The sequence below is a fragment of the Plectropomus leopardus genome, chromosome 4, assembly GCF_008729295.1.
Source record: "Plectropomus leopardus isolate mb chromosome 4, YSFRI_Pleo_2.0, whole genome shotgun sequence".
Classification (NCBI taxonomy): Eukaryota; Metazoa; Chordata; class Actinopteri; order Perciformes; family Serranidae; genus Plectropomus; species Plectropomus leopardus.
Window position 1 is genome coordinate 12,166,497 of NC_056466.1, and position 20,888 is coordinate 12,187,384.

The window sequence follows — 20,888 nt, forward strand, 5'->3', positions numbered from 1 at the left end:
TGTTTTTTTTCCTGCATCAAAATAACTTTGTCGACATGTCAGGGCATGCAGCCTGCTGGGAATTTAAAATCCAGACAGCGAGTCTCAGTCGTCCCTTGATCAAGTGAATCAATCAGATAATCCCATTTTTTACTGATGAATCAATCACATGGGCGCGCGCAGACGCAGATACTGCCCGCTGTATTTAAAGGGGCCTCTTCTATCAATGGCAGAAGTTCCTGTCAGATCAGTGCTCCTCGGGTTAATTATTTGCTGGTTATCTCGTACTTAGTACTTGAGCGTGGAGTTTGGAGTCTGCCCTCCCCTCTGATTAAACATAATAGGACTCGGACTTGCTTTGCCTTTCTTTTTGGCCCTTTAGTGCCTCTTCAGCCACTGACTCTCGGGTTTTGGATCTTCTGGCTACAGAGAGGGGACACACAATGTTAACTTTGGTTGTGTTCTTGCTTTGTGCAGCCTCCTCTGTCTCAGCTTCTGCCAAAGGTGAGTTGATGGGTTGTTTTCTGTGAGTGGAGATAGTTTGTGGTAGTGTTATGTTTTGGGGGCCAACAGGAACTTTTATTTGCTAAAGGTTGAATGAATTTATTCTGGACAGTGTGTCAGCAGAATGTATTTGTAGCTCAAAATGACACTTTGTTGGAAAGCTGGAAATTGATGATCCAAGCCTCATTTCAATCCATTCATTTGCTTCATTTCACTTTAAAATGATAAAATGGATGAATATTGGCAGGAAATGAGGCTGGGTGATCTTACAGACAGCACATCACAGCACTGCCCTATCATTGTCAATGGAGTAACTCCACATAGTGCTTTGTGACATCACTGGTTGATAAGAGAAGAAGAACAGATAAAACACCAGATTACGAAACAAAAAACACACTAATTCTGCTGGCGTCTTGCTTCTGATGTTTCCTAAAAATCCTAGTCAGATGTCGACAATACACCCACATTTTTAATTGCTCTATTGCAGCTCCACTTTCCTCAGCCACCTGTGATGAAATCCAGTACTGACACGTCAGTCTGTCCTTCCATCGTGACCCTAAATGTCATATCTAACAGAAAGCTGGTTGTTAATAGAGCAGAGGAGAGGGTTTTATCTTTTCTCAGGTTGAACACACCTTGTTAAATGGCCCCTGATTGAATTACCTCACCTCTATCCACAGATATGTATGTATCTCTGCAAAGGAAACAAAAAAAGATAGAAAAGAGATTATGTGCCTGGAGTGTGTATGGGTGGCTCAAAACACACAGAGGTTATTTGGCCACAAATAAAAGATACCTGGAATTAATTGATGTAATGCAACAGCATGTTTGATGTTTATGAATTATTTTGCTTAAAAAAGCCTTTTACCAGAGGGTTTCAATGTGATTTATCATATTAATATGAAACTAGATAAAGTCTTAGATTTTGAATCTTTGTATCATAAGTGTTGTCTTTTCCAGTTTCTTAAGGATGCATTACAGAAAAATGGTGTAAATTTCTGATCTAACCAGACTGTTTTAGCTGTTTATTATTATTATCTTTTACTTGCCTTTGCCTACTCTACCTACATTAGTGATGACTTTTTATCAGAGATCTCAGTAATAAAATATTTTGTGAAAGCGCCAATAGTCAGCCCCACAATATCACTAATAAAAGAGCCCTACCTGGACTTAAGATACAGACTACAGCTTTCTAGTCTTCTGGTTTGGGTTCGTGCATCACATTGAATACTTGGTCATCTTTACTTTGTCATATCACTGATGTGAAGGCAGTTAAGAGTGTGGCTTGCCTTGAGTATCCTCTGTAGTGCACCTGTTTAACATTAGGAAATATTGACTTCTGAACAAAAACTTTCTAAATGCAAAAAAACTACCAAAAACAAATTATCCGTTCCAAAATATTTGCTTATTGGTTTCCCACATTTAACTTTCTGACACAGCCATTGCTTAAAACACAAAAGTACAGTAAGATTTCAGAGCTTGAATGCACCCCCAAAAAGTGTCACCTCTCACCAGAGTTGTTATAGTTTTGTATTCGTCATTAGTTTTTTATTTATTTATTTATTCAGTTTAGTTTCAGTTTTCAGAATGGGTTTGTTGTTTCTGTTTAATATTTGTTGTTTTAAAATGTTTCATTCTGGTTTTGGTAGTTTCAGTATTAGTTCTTTTTTTAAATTGTAATATGGGAGCATTTCTTAAATTATAATATGTGAATAACTGTAAGATTAAGTTGACAAATTTGACCAAAATGACAGAGACTAAAACTAGAAACATATCCAGTATATTTATTTATTTATTTATTTTTAGTTAAAGTAACTACATAATAATTGTCTTATTTTACACCTATTTTTAGTTTTTAGAATAATTTTAGTTAACCATAGCAGCACACAACGTGTGTTATTACATGAGGATACAGGGACAAACAAATGAAGATGGCTCACTAACTGCGTCACTGACTATGTCAAGTTTCCAGTTTCAACAAACTTATTCATAATGTGCAGACATGACATGAAACTGATGATAGAAAAATGAATTTGTCAATCTAAAAAGCTTTAGTAGGAAAATTTCATGTGAGTTCTCTGCAGTCTGCAGACCTGCAGTATCTTCACATTACAATATGATAATATCACAGAGTCTTATTGCAGATCACTTTCTCTGTCTCCACTTGTGTTCGCTCACCAGCTGTGTTCACTGTGTTTCCTCAGGTGCTGCTGGACCCCGACTCAACAACAACCAGCTGCACAAATTCAGCTACACCACCGAGGTGCTGGTGGACAGGAGCAGGGGGTCAAAAGAGGGCAGTGCTGGCTACAGGATCTCAAGTGATGTGGACGTCAATCTGGTGTGGAGAGATCCCAGCAGCAAAGACGACCAACTGATTCAACTGGCGGTATGTTGGTCTGAACATACGTTGATATGGGACTTTATTCCTTGTCTAGAATTACAATAATTCATTTAAATTTTTAACAACAAATACACTTTAGGTTAAAATTGTAGCAAAGTCTGCATGCTTCCTTTCCCTCAGAGTAGCTGGTGGTGTGTCGACATGCACAAAATCTTGATTTGATAAAAGGAGATCAAGTTTACACTTTTGTCTTTCATACACAGATCTCAAATGTGAGGATCGAACCAGCGTCGAGTCGACCCGAGAAGAAGAATGTCCTCCATGGATCCACTACAGAGAGCATTTTGGGAAAGACCAAACTAGCAGCTCTGACCAAACCTTTCTTGTTGCATCTGAAAAATGGGAAGGTAAGAGTCACTTTTCGCACCAGTGGCGCCCCCAGAAATGTTTTATAAGGGTGGTCAGACGGGGCCACTGAAACTCTTGGGATGGTACACCAAAATGAAAAGCCAGAACTGAATTTCAGGAATTCGCTTTTTCTATTGAGGTATATTAGCTACTTTGAAACAATATTGAAAGTAAAGGAATCGCATACTGATATACTTTGGTTTCTGATTGTACAGTTAATAATACTAATTATCTGATGTTCATAGAATAATTCTGCTAAAGTGAACATTTTAGGATGGCAGCAGTCATTAGTTATTTATCAGTCTTTTTTATTTAATGTGTTGTGTATCTATACATATAGGTGATTCATTGTTCTTCTAAAAGGCTGGTTGTCTTTTTCTTTATAAAGACAAATACACAGCTTTATTCTGAAAGAGTGCACTGACTGTAGAGAACAAATCATTGACTTGGATCAAACCTTTTCAAGTTTAGGGAACTCATGGGTACCCATGCAGATATCTTGAGGTGGGACCCCTTTGAAAATGACTGTGCCATAATTTAGCCTCAATTGGGAGCCTTCCTGACAAGCTATGTCAACATGGTTTGTAGCAATGGATGCCTTGGGTTGTCAATCATTTCACAAGATCCCACAACCTTGATGCTAGCTTTAAAAAATGAGTACGCCACAGCCTCTTAAAAACAGTAATATTGGCCTCTAACTATTTAGAGGCCAATATTACTCCCCCTTAGGGAAGCCACTGTTTGGCACTTGACATCTGTGCTTTTTGCTGGCTTAATTGTTTTTAGCCCGTTTTTTTTTTTTTAGTTGAGAACATTGCAAAAGTTTAGATCCTTGGTATTTAAAAATACAAAGAAAATAGTCCCTATCAGTGACTACATTACTTATTATTCGTACTATCTTTACAACCTCATAGTCTAGTAAGAGGTTTTTAATCCTTATTCTGAAACAAAACAAGATTTCGCATAAACAATCAATATTTTGATAAACATAGTTATAAATCATTCCAGGCAAGTAACAGTGGCATTTTCCGAATATTATATGAATTGCTGTTTTTGGCTGATATATAATCTTGTACATGAAAATGTGTACATGAGAAATGTTAGAAATCAGCAGTGTACTTCCGGCACTGCACTCTGAATTTCATTGTGCTGGAGTGATGATGCAGGCAGGGGAAATACCAGACAGATGTGTGTGTGTGTGTGTGCAAAGGTCAGCAGGTTCAGAGGGTCAAAAAATGAACAAGTCTGACTTGGAAGAGTGGCTCTGTGGCTGGTTGGCTGTGTAATGTTTGAGTTAATGCCAAACTCATTCATTGTTATCACGTCATTATCACAATGTGCCATCTGTTAATGCATCATTGCCACCAAATGAATAACGGCAAGCTGATTGGTTTCACGTGGCAAAGTTTTATATCTAAATACTGTACGCTAGGCTGGACATGACTATTGGTGTATTGATTTAATGTCCCAGAAATAATTGTGAGAAACAAGATTATTGTCATTTTTAAACTGTTTTATGCCACTGATATAAGGATAAAACAATAGCATAATAATGCAAGTACAACCTTTCAAAAACCAATGAACTTTTACTAGAAATGACAATAAAACTTGTCTCAGCATAGGTTTTTTCTGTTTATTCAGTTTAATCAAGACATAGTCAAAATGATGATGAACATTAATCAAAACTCTGTCAATGCATTGCCTGTTTTAACCTCAAATGTTGTCAGAAACATATCTTAGAGCAATTTTAAGCTGAAAAATTGAAAAGTTTATGACCTGACCACCATGTTTGAAGTTGTGCTGAAAACTCAGCAACGCCAACCGGCTAGAGCAAACTTTCTCAATTTCAATATTTTTCACAAGTTATCTGTCTCGTGTACTTCTGTGTGGATGCAATGTCAGTATCATCAAATACAACCAGAAAAAGTACCTGTCTTAATAAAACATCTGATTACAACTAAGAAGTTTTTAAGAAATGGTTACAATATTTCTAGTATGAAATAGTGAAGTGAAATGTTTGTTTTTCAAACGATGCCAGAACTTGTGTAACTGTTGTACGTCAACTGTAAAAACAAATCTCTAAAATGACATGATAAAGGATTTGAAAAAGTGTTTAAATGTGGAATAGAGGTCAGATGATTGAAAACAGAATAGGTCAGTGTCTCCTGGTGTTTTTCAGTTGTTCATACTGACTGCGACAGGAAAAACACAGAGTAGCAGGGACAATCTATTTATGGTGGTCCACACTGATATCGTGGTTAAGCGCCACAAATAAATTACATACTGTATAGGAGACACTGTAGGATGATGTAATGGGTTGTTTTCTGCCCTCATGAGCAGAGTCCATTATTGAGCCAGACTGAAGCCTCGCTGGAAAATTGAACTGTGGTGCGATATGATATTTCCCAAGATTAACGAAGCCCATTTGACTGAGCTTTGGTTCCATTATTTTAATATGATATCAACAAACACAAGACGGACTCATCCGTCATGCTGGTCAGCTGTGTACTGTGTGTATTGAGTTTATAATTAGAGTGTGAGAGCGACTCTTTTTAAACATTTAAAGTGCTAATACCGAAGCATCCTGGTTTTGTTTTTGATCTGCACTTCAGAGGGTATTTTATTTCTGCATGTAATGTAAATAGTCTCTGATGTCATGACCATGCATTTGTCTACACAAGTGTGCAAAGGAAAACTAACACCCTGGAAGCTAATGTGAGTTGCAGCATGTAGAGCACTATGGGTTGCTTCCATTTTTATCAACTGGTATCTATTGTTCCAAAGCATGACGTGCTTTTTAATCCTTTGAAAACTTTTCATTCAAAATCATGGAAAAAGATAATGAGGGACTTGACAAGAAATTACACAAAATTAGCAAGAAATGTAAGACTGGGAAGAAATAGAAATAACAGAAAAAAATAGAAAGAAAAAAACGATGGTAATGATGATGATAATTAAATATATATGTATTCTCTCTGTAACGAATATAATTAAATATATAATTACTTAAATAATCACAACTGTAGTTTTTTGGACATTTTCCCCAGTTTTTGATAGTTTTCTAATATTACCTCTACCTCACTCTCTATATATATTTTTTTACCCTTTACAAATTTATTGCGTTTTGCACGACATGTCTTGCCAAATTGCTGATTACCTTTTTACCTCATGTTTTCAAAAGAAATTAAACCAATTTGTTCTCATTTCAGAAGTTTGTGAGAGGTGTCTACATGCAGCACAAGGATACTTATGCCAATCCAGGTTTCAAAGGGTTAACATGTTGCTTTCTTTGCAGGCAAAAGCATTTTACTCCTACTGGGCTGAACCTGCAACCATCAAGAACCTAAAGAGAGGGGTGGCCAGCTTACTGCAAGTGCAGCTCAACACTGGGAAGGTTATAGAGGTAAACAACACGATAGTGTTTATTTGTGTTGAAAATAAGTTTATATGTAGCTAATGTGAACAAACGTAATGTCTTGGGACAGAATGACGTGTCTGGAAGGTGCACAGTCGTGTACAAGGCAGAAAAAGGTCACGTGACGAGAACTAAGCTCCTGGAGACGTGTAAGACTGCGGACACCGGATTCACCACACACAGTCAGGTATGTCAGCATACAGATCAGCTCAACGTGCTAAAATATGAGTGTTACTTGAATCAGTAATAAATCACGCCACTATTTGTCCCTCCTTCAGGTGTTGGGTGTGAGCAAGAAGTCTAGTTCTGTTACAACGTTCAAACTTGAAGATGGTTTCATCCACTCTGCCATGGCTGAAGAAATGCACTCACTGGCGATTCACGCCCGCAGATCTGCTGCAGCTAAAGTTGTGTCCAGGTAAGTATTTTAGTGCCACTGGCTAGATAGCGGGAAGCGTACCTCACTCGATTTACTCATACTAGCCACATTCTTCTATCAGAACAAAGCTGGTTAAAAATTAACCCTTTGAAACCAGGATAAATTGACTTGATTTTTTTTCAGAAAATATGGGATAAAGGCAATGAGCAACTTGAGATGAAATGAACCAAAAATTAGCAAGATATTAGTAAAAAGAACAAGAAAATTACCTGAAAATTTACACAAAACAAGAAACAAATACTGGGAAAGTCTAAAAAAAGAAATGACCTGAAAAGGTGCTTACAAATTATATTAATTCTGTTAAATCATTAGAATAATTATGAATACAGCTTTCTCAACATTTTCCCCTAGCTTTTCAAAAAAAAAATCTGCATCTATTCTTTTCTTGCAATTTTCAGGACATTTTTTGCCAAGTTGCTTATTGCCTTTTCCCCATGCTTTTTGAAAGATATCAAACCAAATTGTTTAAAGTTCAAAGGTTTAACTACTTGTAAAAGCCATCCGAACGCAGCACGACAAAAGTGATGGCGATCCGAGTTTGAAAGGGTTGATAAGGAATTGTTGTATGTTGCAGTTTCTGATACAATTACATTATACATTTTAAATTTCTTGCTTTACAGGCAAACCCTCACATTAGTTAGGAAAGAGGCCGGACCACTGGAGGCTGCTGGGAAAGATGTGTCTGGGGTTGTCAAGTCAATCGATGCCAAACTAGCAGCTGTTGGTATCATTGCAGAGAAGGTCAAAACTCAGTGCAAGGGCTGTCCATCAGTGAGTACCTGTGCACTTCCCAAATTTAACTTTGCAAACACATTTTAGGCAAAAGTCTTGCACATCTATTATTTCTTACACAGGTGCATAAAAATTTCCACACACTGCTGTTGCATTCAAGACGTTTATTGAATCAGTATAACTAATGTTTGGTGCTTACAGACCACCTTCAGTGTATGTGGGGGTATAACACTGTTACTGAATAGATACTGTGTATTTTTGCACTGTAATTACTGACTCAAGACAATCTCTGTTTTAATCCTCTCTCCCCTATGCTCTCCCTCTTAGCTTTTTGAACACTGGCAGACTCAACAGAAGCAGCTGGAGCCAGCGAGCCTGTCCAAAGCCACGGCTCCTCGCAGCTTCCTGGCACTCATTCAGAGCATTAGGAAGGCGTCCAAGGACGAGATCCTCAAAGTGCTGAAGAGCGCCAGCAAGACATCTCTGTAAACAAGCTCCTCCTTCTCTCCTAGATCTTAATTTACCCACTGACTCATCACTCTGCCCTTTCTTTAAATTAGTCAAACTTTATTGACTCACCATGATTGTGTTTCCCTCCTTCGCGCTGCTCTCAGACCTCAGGTGGTGGATGCTGTGACCTCCGCTCAGACCACTGCATCTCTGGATGCCATGCTGCAGTTCCTCAACTTCACCGATGCCAAAGGTTTGGTCCTGCAGGAGAGGTTTCTCTACGCGTGTGGTTTTGCCTCACATCCCGACGAAAAAATGCTCAAGGCTTTGCTGGTGAGCGTCATATTGCCAATAACAGAATTTGCACCTTTTCTTAATCTAAAAGGAAAAAGTTAGATCTGCCCTCATCAGTGATAAGGAAAATATGTACGTCACCTGCACTGAATTTCAGTTATGCTTCAAACATTAAACTGCAAAGTGTTTCTTTCCCCAAAATTACTTCAAGAAATATAGTATGTGGCCCTCTAGACATTAAAACACAAACAAAAATGACCTTGTGTTGATCATTTCAATTAATTTTATTTTCAGCAAAAGACAGTCCAGATTCCCCAAAATGATCAACAAATGATTTTTGTGCTTCTTTTATTAATTATTATTTTTTTATCTCGTTTTAGGAAAAACAATCAGCTCACCAATTGACTCTTAATAAATTACTTCATACATAATACATTGCTTTCTGCTCTCAAAATATAATATTTTTTTAAATGATATATCCTTAATTTTAGAAATTAAGTATGAAGAACAAGTCTTCAAAACAATCATTTTGTAATTTAAGGTCCAGTGTGTAGGATTTATGGGGACGTGTCAGCAGAAATTGAATATAATATAACAAGTATGTTTTCTCTAATGTATCATCACCCGAAAACAAGAATCGTCATATTTTCGCTACCTTAAAATGAGCAGTTTATATCTACATAGACAGCAGGTCCTCATTCACAGAATCTGCTATGTTGCTCCATCATGTTTCTACAGCACCCCAGAATGGACAAATCAACCATGGCGTCATTTGCCGTACTCAGCAGCCCTTCTGCGCATAGCTGATTAGTGCCAAGAAAAACACTGATTTTTAATGGGAAAATGCTTTTTTCAGTATTTTTGCGGGTTTAACTCATTTGATTTGTTTGTTTTGGAGAGGAAGAGTTACCTCTGCAGATAATTTGGCTCTCGTTAAACACCTCCTGCTCAATAAACACTGAAGGAATTGGGACTTCATGTTTGACATATAAGAGAAGTTTCAGCTGGCTGCCATCTGCAAAGCTGACCATGAAACACCACCAAATCTTACACACTGCTACTTCAAAGCCAATTGAATGTTTTCTGTGGATTTAAATTTGCATTGTCTTCTTTCCAGGACATTTCAAAGGGAAAGATCGGCAGCGCAGACATCAAGGAGTCAGTGGTGATCATAATGGGAGCCTTGGTCCATAAACTGTGTCAGAAAGGAGGGTGCAACTTACCGGTGAGCTTCCAAGAAAATAATTAAGGAAAACCAATATCTGTAATATCTGTAATATTTTAGGAAACTAAACCAAATTTGAATAAATTATGATGATCTCCTTCTGTGTATGAACCTCTCAGACAGTGGTGCAGGTGAAGAAGCTGATTTTGGACGGTCCTGACAGCACACAGGTGGAGTCGGAGGTCCAGATGTATCTCCTGGCTTTGAAGAACTCTCTGCTTCCGGAGGCCATCCCTATCTTCACCAAATATGCAGAGTCAGAGGTGGGAGCTTACAGCACCATCGCCCTCACTGCCCTGCAGAGATACGACGTCAATCTCATGACTGATGAGGTGAGCCGTGCATTTCATTTGATCTGTTGTTTATGAGTATTACCTCTGTGTGGAGCTAATTGGCATTTAACAGAAACTGAAACCAAATATCTCAATTGCAGGTGAAGCGGACAGTGAACAGGGTTTACCACCAGAATCGACGGATCTATGAGAAAAATGTGAGAGCCGCTGCTGCCGACGTTATCCTCAGTAGCAACCCGTCATACACAGAGGTCAAGAATCTGCTTCTGTCTGTTGGAAACCTGCCTCATGAAATGAACAAGTACATGCTGTCCAAGATCCAGGACATCCTGCATTTCCAGATGCCTGCCAGGTGTGTTTTGGGCTTATTTCAAGTTGAACACATAGGTGTAGATTTCGGGGTGGACACAAGGGAGATGTTTCACTCAATAATTATAACATGTGCATTTGATCCTCTGAATGAATGATGAAAGTAGCTGTGACAGAATTAAAGACATTTACACCATAAATGATGCAGAAAAGGCACAGATTTGTGCATAAAAATTCATAAGAATGCTGGAAATAAATTGTGTGAGGCTTAAAATTGTCTGGCAGACGACCCCGTTTCATGTGTCTCCCCAATGTTGAAACAATACTTACGTAACAGAACAGACATTTTACTAACACATATTGCAGACATGAATTGTCTAATATATATATTGTTTTCCTTTTCCAGCAAAGTTTTACGTCATGCTATGAAAGACATGGTTTCCCATAACTACGACCGTTTTTCTAAAGTTGGGTCATCGTCTGCGTACTCAGGATTCATGGCACGTAAGTAATCAACCCTCATCTCGAAAGCCTAAAAGGTTTTCACATGATGACATTACAAGATTTAGAATCTAAGATGAAAAAACAGCAAGAGCAAAGTTTCATGAGTCAGTCAAGTTAAACATGTATCTTTAGGGTATTTTGTTATCTGCATTTAACCCCTTGAAACCTGGACTAACATCAATTTTTTGTGTAGTATTTAGACCCCTCTCACAAGCATTTAAACCTTTGAAACCTGAGCAAATTGGTTTGATTTCTTGTGAAAACATAGAAAAAAGGCAATGTGCATCTTGGCAAGAAATTACCCAAAAACTGGCAAGAAATTAGTGAAAGTTACAAAAAGAATGACCTGAAAGAGAGAGAGAAAAATGTTAACAACAACATAAATAGGAAAACATAAAGAGAACTGCATATATATTTATTAAAAATATATATTTGAAATATATGTCACAGAAATGTAGTCACTTTTTTTCATTGTTGGTTTTTGTTTTTTCCAATTCTTTTTTTTTTTTTTTAGAATTTTTCTTGTAACGTTTTCTTTCAAATTTGAGTACATTTATTTATTTATTTCAAGAGCATAACAAGGAATGAGTATTCCTGTCTCCTTATGTGAAATAAATCAGGCCAATATATTCAGATTTCAAAGGGTTAAGGTAGACTTGCCTCCTTAAAATTAATTTTTGGTCTTGCTATTGTTTATTTTTTATTAAAAAAAATGAAAAACATCTCAACAGTTACGTGCACACTGACTTAGCACCTCCACTTCCCCCTCCTACAGAATCTGCGGATGTGACCTCCACATACAGTTTGGACATCCTGTACTCAGGTTCAGGGATCCTGAGGAGAAGCAACATGAATATTTATGGTGCTAGTAAAGGAGCAATGCTACATGGACTTCAGGCAAGGAAACCACATAATAAAACTGAAATTATTTATAGTAATTTATGAATAAAACAAGCTTAGTGGGGATATTGCAGGAATTTAGATCTTTGCATTTTAAAGTTTTTATGCTGTTTCATTTGACCCTTTTACACTTTTAATGCATTACGTGAAGCCCTTTAATTGCCATTCTTAATTGCATTTATTAAATTGTCATGAAGTGCAAGTGAATTATCAGGACAGGTCACTGACAGACTGCTAATTTAGCTTAATTTGGATCTTCTTCCAGGTGGCGATTGAGGCCCAGGGTCTGGAGTCTCTGATTGCTGCCACGCCCGATGAGGGAGAGGAGGATCTGGAGTCGTTTGCAGGGATGTCAGCTCTGCTGTTCGACGTTCAGCTGCGGCCCGTCACCTTCTTCAAGGGTTACAGTGACCTCATGTCCAAAATGTTCTCCATGACCGGGGAGCCCATGAATGTTGTGAAGGGTCTCATCCTGCTGACTGATCATTCTGAGGTAAGAAGCAAAAGTTACAACCAGGTCCCATATCAATGCGCCATTGACATTTTAGACCTAAAAGGAATACTTCACCCACAAAATGGGTACTAAACATACTGATTTATTGATTAATTTGGAACCACGTTTAACAACAGCAAAACTATATCTAAACATCCATTTACAAACTCTTATACAACTCCCCCTCCCAGACATATTTTTACAAACTCGATCATTTACAACTGAACTGAAAGTGAAATTTATCTGTAAATCTTCAAAGCCAATACCAAGGTTTTTATCAAAAATGCATGTTTGTGAAGTACTGAGTGTATGACTTGATGACTGAGTGTATGACTTTTCTTTGAAACTATAACCAAGTCTTTTTATTTTCCTAAACTTAATGTACTTACATGGTTGTAAGATAAGGACTTTTTATGGGTCATTTTGGAAGACAAAATGACCAACAGCCTATTTTTTCACTTGTTTTCTTGGTCAGATACCAACTGTATGGGCACAAAGGCACAGATAGCAAATGACTCAAGTTAAAAAAAACTCCAGTTGTATTGATGTGAGTGTGAAGATGTTCTAAATGTGTACAACTGCTTCAAGGATGTGGCATTTTTATGTCTTATGCTACTTTTAAAGTGTTTCAGAAGCCTTTTCACCCTATGAAACCTGAGCGAATTGGCTTGATTTCTTTCAAAAACGTGGGCAATGAGAAAATTTTTACAATGAGAAAGATTTTAAAAAAAAAGCGAAAACAAAGGGTTGAAAAAAAAGGAAATGACCTGGAAAAAGGTGCTTAAAAATATTTGTAAAAATAATAATAATAATGTAACGCAATTTTAAATATCTCTTTATAATAATTATAGATATAGTTTAATAATAACTTTCTAAATCTACTAATTTCTTGAAATTTGTGGAACATTTCTCACTGTGTTGCTCATTGCCTTTTTTCCCCCATGTTTTTGAAAGAAATTGCACCACATTGCTCAGGGGTCAAAGGTTTAAATACTTTTGAAATGCAAAGTGGTGTCCCTCCAGGTTTCAAAGGGTTAAACATATGATCTGCGATTAAAAAAAAGAATATTAATTATCAGTGGAGTATAACATTGTTTTTTTTTTTCTTTCCCAATCATCTTCAACCCTCCAGGTGATCACGCTGCAGTCCGGTCTTAAGGTGAGCGCAGAGTTCCAAGGTGGATTAGCCATTGACATTTCTGGAGGCATGGAGATCAGTCTGTGGTACAGGGAGTCCAAGACCAGCGTCAACAACAGGTACAGTCCAGACTCCAGAAACAATATAAGAAAACATCTGTTGCAGGTGTGTTTGTCCTGACATATCAGGGCATCTGCAAAGCTTTTGCATAATGTTGTGTAGCGTGTATATAGGTCACAGCCTCCGCTGCAGCCTTGGGATGATAAATTATCTGCCTGTTTGTGGAGTACCATATGACATGTACACTTACAGGGCAAAGGCCTTTGTGATAGACAGACAATTCTTAGAAACGAACTTTACAACCAAGAGGAAAGCTGTTTTAGAGGTTTCGACCCGTGTCACCACACTGCAAATAGATTTGTGTTGATGTTGGATTCATGTGAACTTTAGATGGTCTATAAGTGTTGCCTGATTCATTTGTTCCACCAGCACGTTGCACATGCTCCAGTATTGTGCTCCATGTCTGTCTCATTTCTAGGTTTGTGTGGATGTGATGTCAGCTCTGTCTGGTTCTCTATTTTAAAACCTCACAGTGAATGTACAACAGTAGCTGCCGAAAATGGAGCACGTCATCATGCTGGTATCAGTTAGCTCAAGGCATCTGGTGATGAAATGGGATTTAAAGAGCAATGCCGCTGGTTTTTAACATTTAAATATGGTTTTCCTGGGAGAGGTAGGGTTGCAAATGCACCTCAGTGCTTTTTAAGTCCCTAGATTATTTATCAAATTTGGCACAAACGTCCTCTAGAACTGAAAAATGAACTGAATATAATTTATTAGTGATTGTGACGATGATTTTATAAACAGTGATTAGAGAGATGGTGGTCAAAGGTCAAGGTCACTGTGAACCTCGTCTTTCTCATTCTTGTGAACATGATCTCTTGAGCACCTTTAGAAAAATTTGGGCACAAACCCTCATTTGGACTCAAAGAATTTGTTGGTCAAAGGTTAAGGTCACTGTGACCTCATTTAGCATGTTTTTGGTCATAATCCAAGAATTTACATGTAATGATGACAAAATTTGTCATAGATGTTTATGTAATGGATAAAAAGAAGTGATGCCATTTTATATTCAAAGTGTCAAAAGTCAACTTTGACATCATTTGTTTTGCAAAAAAACACTTTTCTTGCCAATACACAATGTCATCATTCGGGAACAGAAGGGAAGAGTTTTAGCCAGACACTGAATTGGTGACACTAATCTGGGTTGCCCACCTTGAAACTTTCTGTTTTTGGATTTTCTTCCTGCTTCTCACTGTTAGGGGTCACATCTTGGATTTGAACCTCGGGATGATTTGACCCGTGTGTGCAGGGGAATGGCAGAGGCAGGTGAATGGATCAGCATAGTTGTACCTCTTCCACTCTGATAATAGACCGGCAGGCTATCTATAGAAGCAGAACAAACCACACTGGCATCTTTGCCAAGGCATGTCTCCACGGGCAAAGTTACAGAGGTTGGATGTTAGAGTGGCTGGCACACACTTTGATTTGAAACATAAGGGGAGTTTCTCACATGGTAGTAAACTTCTTGTGAGTCTCTGAGCTTTACTGCACTTTTGATACAATCTGTATGATACAAATACATGGTCACAAACAAGGCTTGTGTGCCACAGTAGTTATGACAAAGCTAAAGAAAATAATTGCTCCTCATTGGCTAGAAGCTGTCTTTTACAATCTGAACACCTCCTACACAGGTAACTACAGGTAACCACAGCAACGGATGTTTTGTTTTAACCTATGCTATCTAGTTAAGTGATAACTGGTGGTTAAAATTATATGTTTTGTTAAGTGGCTGTGGTGTAAGCAACAATATGGCACTCTAAAATATCCCAATGTTGAAAATAATGGACTCTTACAATAAAATTTAACAGTTTTCACCTCTTCACCCCACCCGGGCCTTAACAAACCCATATTTATATCAAGTTTATATGTGACAGCTTCACAAATTGTCATGGGTTTTTTGGACATATTACGTGGACATATCTGAAATTCACATGACGACAGGTAGTTTTTAAATATATTAAATATTTCACATGTCCAAAGTTGCATTTCTGGATGTTTTTATACCTGCATATACACACTCTCCCTTGCACTGCTGGTTGTGCAGTGTGATAGTTGTGCAACGAGGCACATGGGCTGTCTGCCCCAAGATTTCAAGCAACATCAACATGGCGGCTCGCTTGGCATCATTTCATATTACGAAAATAGATCAAGGAAATGTGTGTCTGAAAACATTTGAGGTGAGAAATAAGCAATGCAGTTGCTGAAATTTACTTCGTGATCATTGTGATCATTCGTTGTTAGTTTAAATAGTTTTTGGAGTTTTCAGAGGCGGCAAATCATGACAAATGTGCCTTATTTGCTCAAAGTGGCTTAGATATGACTTCATGCAAATGAGGAGAGGATGCCCCATCTTTCAAAAAGCAACACATTTCTCCCAGAATGCATTGCACAGCTGCATACATAGACAATAGATTAGAAACATAGAAATAACAGATCCTGTGGACACGTAGCTTTAGTCATCACATGTAACTCCACTTCATAGGTGATGAATTCTTGTGTAATTGAAGCGATGCTCTTTCACATCTTGAATTCACATGCTGGCATACTGGATGTTTTTTTTGTTCTTTTTTTTTTGGACATTTCCCATGTATAAAATTGTTATTTTCACATTAACCTCTAATGAAATAATGGGAAAACATGATTTTAATGTACTGTAGTGACACCCACAGCCTAGTGCTGGACTGAGAAGTTTGTAGGTTGCTGCTATGTTCCCTATTTAATGTTCTTAAACACATATATGGCACTTTTTGTTAGTGCAATAGTTGGTGATAGTTTTATGTGCCTGTTCATAACAGTGTGGCTTATGTGGGATATTATATTTGTGTTAGCTTATAGCTAACACTGTCAGAGAGTTGGTGGTTACTTTTTATCATTTCAGCTGTATTTTCCAACTATATTTTTTAATAACTGCTTCCTGTTTTGGTTGTAAAGAAGTGGCTGATATTGCATGGATCTGCTTCCTGTCTGGACATCCACAGAAGATACTACAAAACTTTTTCAATTGGACATATTTACATTGTGTCTGCCTTCATGGTTTCAGGGGAGCATTAGTGGTGACTGGCAATGTTACAGTGGACATGGACTTTATGAGAACGGGTGTGGAGGTCAGCTTTGAAACAGAGGCGTCCCTGGACTTCATCACCACTGTCCAGTTTTCTGAATATCCCTTCCTGGTGTGCATGCAGATGGACAAATCTACTTTCCCTGTCAGGTATTGTGAAGAAAAGGTTTTAACACTCTTTGCATTTTTATTGATGAATCATCTTAAGCAAAAACCTTATTGTCTGTTCTTTCTTTCAGTGAATACCTGACCAGGTATGAGAGCGTGTCATCAGGAAAGAGCATTATGTCGCGTAAGAGCAAGAAACAGCTTGTCCCCGGCTCTGAATTCCCTCTTCACCAGGAGAACTCAAACATGTGCAAAAAGGTTTTTGACTCCAGTTGGTAGACGAGACACCATGAACTATCCAGGAGCAAATATTTTCACTGAAAGAGGGTTTATTGCATTCAGGGACCGCTATCACACCTCAGCCTCATGCAGTGAAAGTATGCATGAAAGTAAAGTGGTGAATAGTTGTTTTTTTTTAAAAAACACAATGCAATGTTTACATTCCTGCGAGTATTTGAGTCATTTTTAATTTGACATTTTGTTTGAAATCAGGAATTCTTGCATTGTCTTTTTTTTTTTTTTTACAGATTTCCTCAAATGTATTTATGATGGGCACACACAGGATGTATATTTTATTTGATGGGTACTCGGCATGAATTATCACTGTAATAATCCCAACAGTTACAGTCAAGATGTACTTGTAAATATCACACTGGAAACAGTGGATTAACCCTCCCCCATGAATAGATACGCTCCTTTCTGTCATATTCCTTTGTTTTTTAATTAAATGTGTTTACGAAGGAGAACTAATGTATTGTTTTATGCCACACTTGAAATAACTTATTTAGCAGAGAAATGGAATGAATTGATATTATTCATAATCACGTTGGTGATTTTGAATTGTTCCTTCAGAGATGATTCATCGTCTTTACTTTGTACTTCCCAGATTTAAGGCAAAAATCAGATCTCCACAAGTCAATATCAACACTTGAATATATTTTTTGTACTTAGATGTAATTGGTCTGTTTGTCTAAACATTTTGGTAGTTTTACGACTTTTGAGCTACTCACTACTTTGTGTTTCCATATTTAGGGATCAGTTTGTTAATGTATAACTGGCTGACAATAAATGTTCAGTGGAAAAACTTTGCCTTTTTCACTTGGTTCATGGATTTAAAAACAGCAAAACAATGTGTATGCCTAATATACAGGGCCAGATTAATCCTCTGGGGGCTCCAGGGCAAAATTAAGCTGTTGGACTTTTTAAAATTTTGCATTTAAAGGGGCACTCAATTTATTTTTTTGCCAAAGTTAGCTTATTTGTCATTAGCTTGTTAATACAGTTGTACTGTATTAAGTCAGAGAAAGACACACAAGTGTCAATAAATTATATCAGAAAATCTGCAATGGGACTGCACTTCTGGATACTATCCTGTGCTTGGTTCACTGTGTGTCGAGTAATTTGCGGACATTTGATGAGGCACACCTTTATTAATTTATTTGCACCATAAGCATACCACAACACAGGGCCTCAATATTAGATGAAAATAAGGGAGCTACCTAAAGGCCCTTTATAGTGTAAGTAGCACATATTTTCTACAGCATTAGACACTGAGTAAATAAGTAACTGCTTGACATGTAGTGAATCTAGCCAGTGGGATACACACATGCACCAACATGCACACGCTGCCGGACCAGTTTACCACAACAAAACACAGAGAAGCTCGGATTACAACAAACAGAGAGATCCCGCGACTTTAATCTCTGCTCAGGATGCTATGACTCCTCCAAATCTGAACACAGCAAATAGTGTTTTTGTTTTTATAGAGAAAATGATTGTGATATTCAGCGATGTTGAGCAGCACAAAGGATTGTGGCACTTTGAAACACAGAAGCTGTTATAGAGACTGACCATTATACCAGTTGGTGGCAGTAATGTACCAAATGTTGTTTGCCAACCAACAATAAACCTTGACAAAGAAGAAGAAGAAGAAGAAGAAGAAGAGGAAGAGACAGAGGCCTAGTAAATGTGCAGTTGACTTTATCCAGTTATTCAGTTTGAAAAAACACAGGGATGGTGAACGTTTGCTGCTTTATGAACTTCTATAACCATTCTCACGACCAAAGGAGGGAAAGGATCACTAATGGAGTGTGATTATTTTAGTTTTCCAGCTTGAGAGCAAAACAATACATCTGAGGTCACAACTTAACAAAGAAGCGTCACTTGGCATGGGCAGCAGCCAGAAGATGAACAAACATCTCCATCAACAACATTTCCTGCCATATGCTCATGTGTTCATGGCAGTTTCACACAGGTAAGTTAAGTAAAAACAAGTTTAACTGTTATGTAGTTGCTAAACAGTTGTAGTATTTAAAAAAAAAACATATTTACAACTAACAATAATCTCTGCGACGGAAACTTAAAAAAGATGTTTTCTGATTTTAAAGTGGCAACATGGAGAGATGTATGGGGCAATAAGGTTACTGAACTTTTATCATTTATGTACTGCTCCAAAGTGTAGAATGTAAAATGTGCTCATTCCACAAACAATGTATGAAAACATATCTGTAAAAGTTACATTTGGCCACTTCTTGTGTTCAGACAGATCAAGGCCCATTTAATTCCTTTAATATCCTTTAGATAAGTTAATCCTTTATTCATCCCACAGTGGGGAAATTCACGTTGTTATAGCAGCTATGACAGTATAAGCAGCAAAAGTACAATGCAATAGTAAACAAAAATACAATTTTAAAAATATTAAAATGTTAGATAATAAAAAAAACAATGTGCCAAGTGTAATAAAAAAAGTGCAAAAATAGTGGCAACTCAGTTCTTGGACTTAAATGCATTTTTTTGGTGGATTGCAATGCCAACTTTTATATGTTAGCATGCTAACATGCCAAACTGATACTGACCATGGTAAACAGCATGATAGAACTGTTTGCATGCAGACATTTGATTAGTTTAAAAGCACTGTTGTACAACCTTACAGAGCCATCATGTAGCTGTAGCTTCTAGGAACCAGTGATCCCAGTGCAGAAGTTTTGGCCTTCTGGTGGAATCATGTGAGAATTCCTCTTCTGGCAACCAGATAATTTCAAGATTGCAAACGCCCAAATTTGAACCTGATAGATTACAGCAGGTTTTGTGTGATAAGATTTTCCACTTTAGCAGGTATTTGTACTAGCTGCACTCTTCTCTTTGTATTGACAGTTGTGTCCAAGGAGACAAAATGTACCTTAGTGGCCTACATGTAACACACACTTGTTGATCCAGGTGAGGCCATAAATCTTGACTTTTCTTGTGTCACAGCTGTGACATCAGAGCCCCCCCTGGCATCCAAATACAACAACTGGGCCTTAATGTAGATTCTTTAGAAACCACCGAGAGCAGCTGGGGGCAAACCAGTGTCTGCCAGTCTCGCTGCATCCACGGCAACCGAGTAAACACAGCAGCAAACTGTCAGGTTAAACTTAAGCCTCGGCCCGGGTGATGTTTCAGTGTCACCAGAAAGCTAACCTTGCACGCTGGCAGATGCCAAATGTGTTTTTCTGTTGGTATAAATCTGTTCGATTCCCTTTGACCTCTGTCATTTATTTATTTTTTGTAAGTTTTACTGCTGAAACTTCAACAGCCAAGTAGCAAACTGATTTATTTTCTTAAATAACTTTCACAATTTATTCACTGTTTTGATACCACTTCCTGATATATTTACCATTTAGAAAGGGGTTTTAATTTATATTTATTTATATTTAATAACTTTAATTACATTATTCATGATAGATAAATAATTTAATACTTCAACAAGTAACAATTGGGTTGCCAGGTTGCAAAAAATAAGTACAATAAACAAATAAATTATTAAATAAAATAAAAATTAAAAAAAACTCTTATGCTTTTCAGTCACTCAGTCTGTCAAGCCAAAGGTATTGCTCATAACATGACATCCCAAAAGCATTATTATCAGTGGCTTATAACGTTATTAAATCATTAACAAAGCCATTAGTTACAATTTATGAAGCATCAGAGAGTACTCCTTTTTACTATTATTTACTATTTTACTATTCTTACATCGCAATCTGAGCTTTAAAACAAACAAAATAGTGATTTAAATATATATTTACCTTTTAATTTCTCTAACAAAGAGTTTATGTGGGTGCTCTGTTAAGTCCCATTAGATACAGACAGCAGCAAAATGTAAAAATCAAATTTAAATCCAAACACAACCA

At 37.4% G+C, this 20,888-nt stretch overlaps 1 protein-coding gene across 1 annotated transcript; it reads left to right on the plus strand.

The window, feature by feature from the left end:
• Positions 1 to 302: 302 nt before the first annotated feature.
• On the plus strand, positions 303 to 17,789 carry LOC121942664 (microsomal triglyceride transfer protein). Its single transcript, XM_042485930.1, has 18 exons — positions 303 to 483; positions 2,688 to 2,872; positions 3,091 to 3,234; positions 6,531 to 6,638; positions 6,721 to 6,837; positions 6,929 to 7,068; positions 7,710 to 7,860; positions 8,149 to 8,306; positions 8,436 to 8,604; positions 9,683 to 9,790; positions 9,910 to 10,122; positions 10,224 to 10,435; positions 10,799 to 10,896; positions 11,672 to 11,793; positions 12,062 to 12,289; positions 13,422 to 13,546; positions 16,591 to 16,761; positions 16,851 to 17,789. Exons 1-18 carry the CDS (start codon positions 423 to 425, stop codon positions 16,996 to 16,998), a joined length of 2,658 nt encoding a protein of 885 aa, XP_042341864.1. The 5' UTR covers positions 303 to 422; the 3' UTR covers positions 16,999 to 17,789.
• Positions 17,790 to 20,888: the final 3,099 nt, after the last annotated feature.

Bases quoted from the DNA above. Each gene is read 5' to 3' on its own strand.
- LOC121942664 (XM_042485930.1), top strand. From the start codon at position 423: ATGTTAACTTTGGTTGTGTTCTTGCTTTGTGCAGCCTCCTCTGTCTCA. The intron at 6,838-6,928 runs GTATGTCAGCAT...TCCCTCCTTCAG, and splicing joins GATTCACCACACACAGTCAG to GTGTTGGGTGTGAGCAAGAA. The intron at 9,791-9,909 runs GTGAGCTTCCAA...TGAACCTCTCAG, and splicing joins AAGGAGGGTGCAACTTACCG to ACAGTGGTGCAGGTGAAGAA.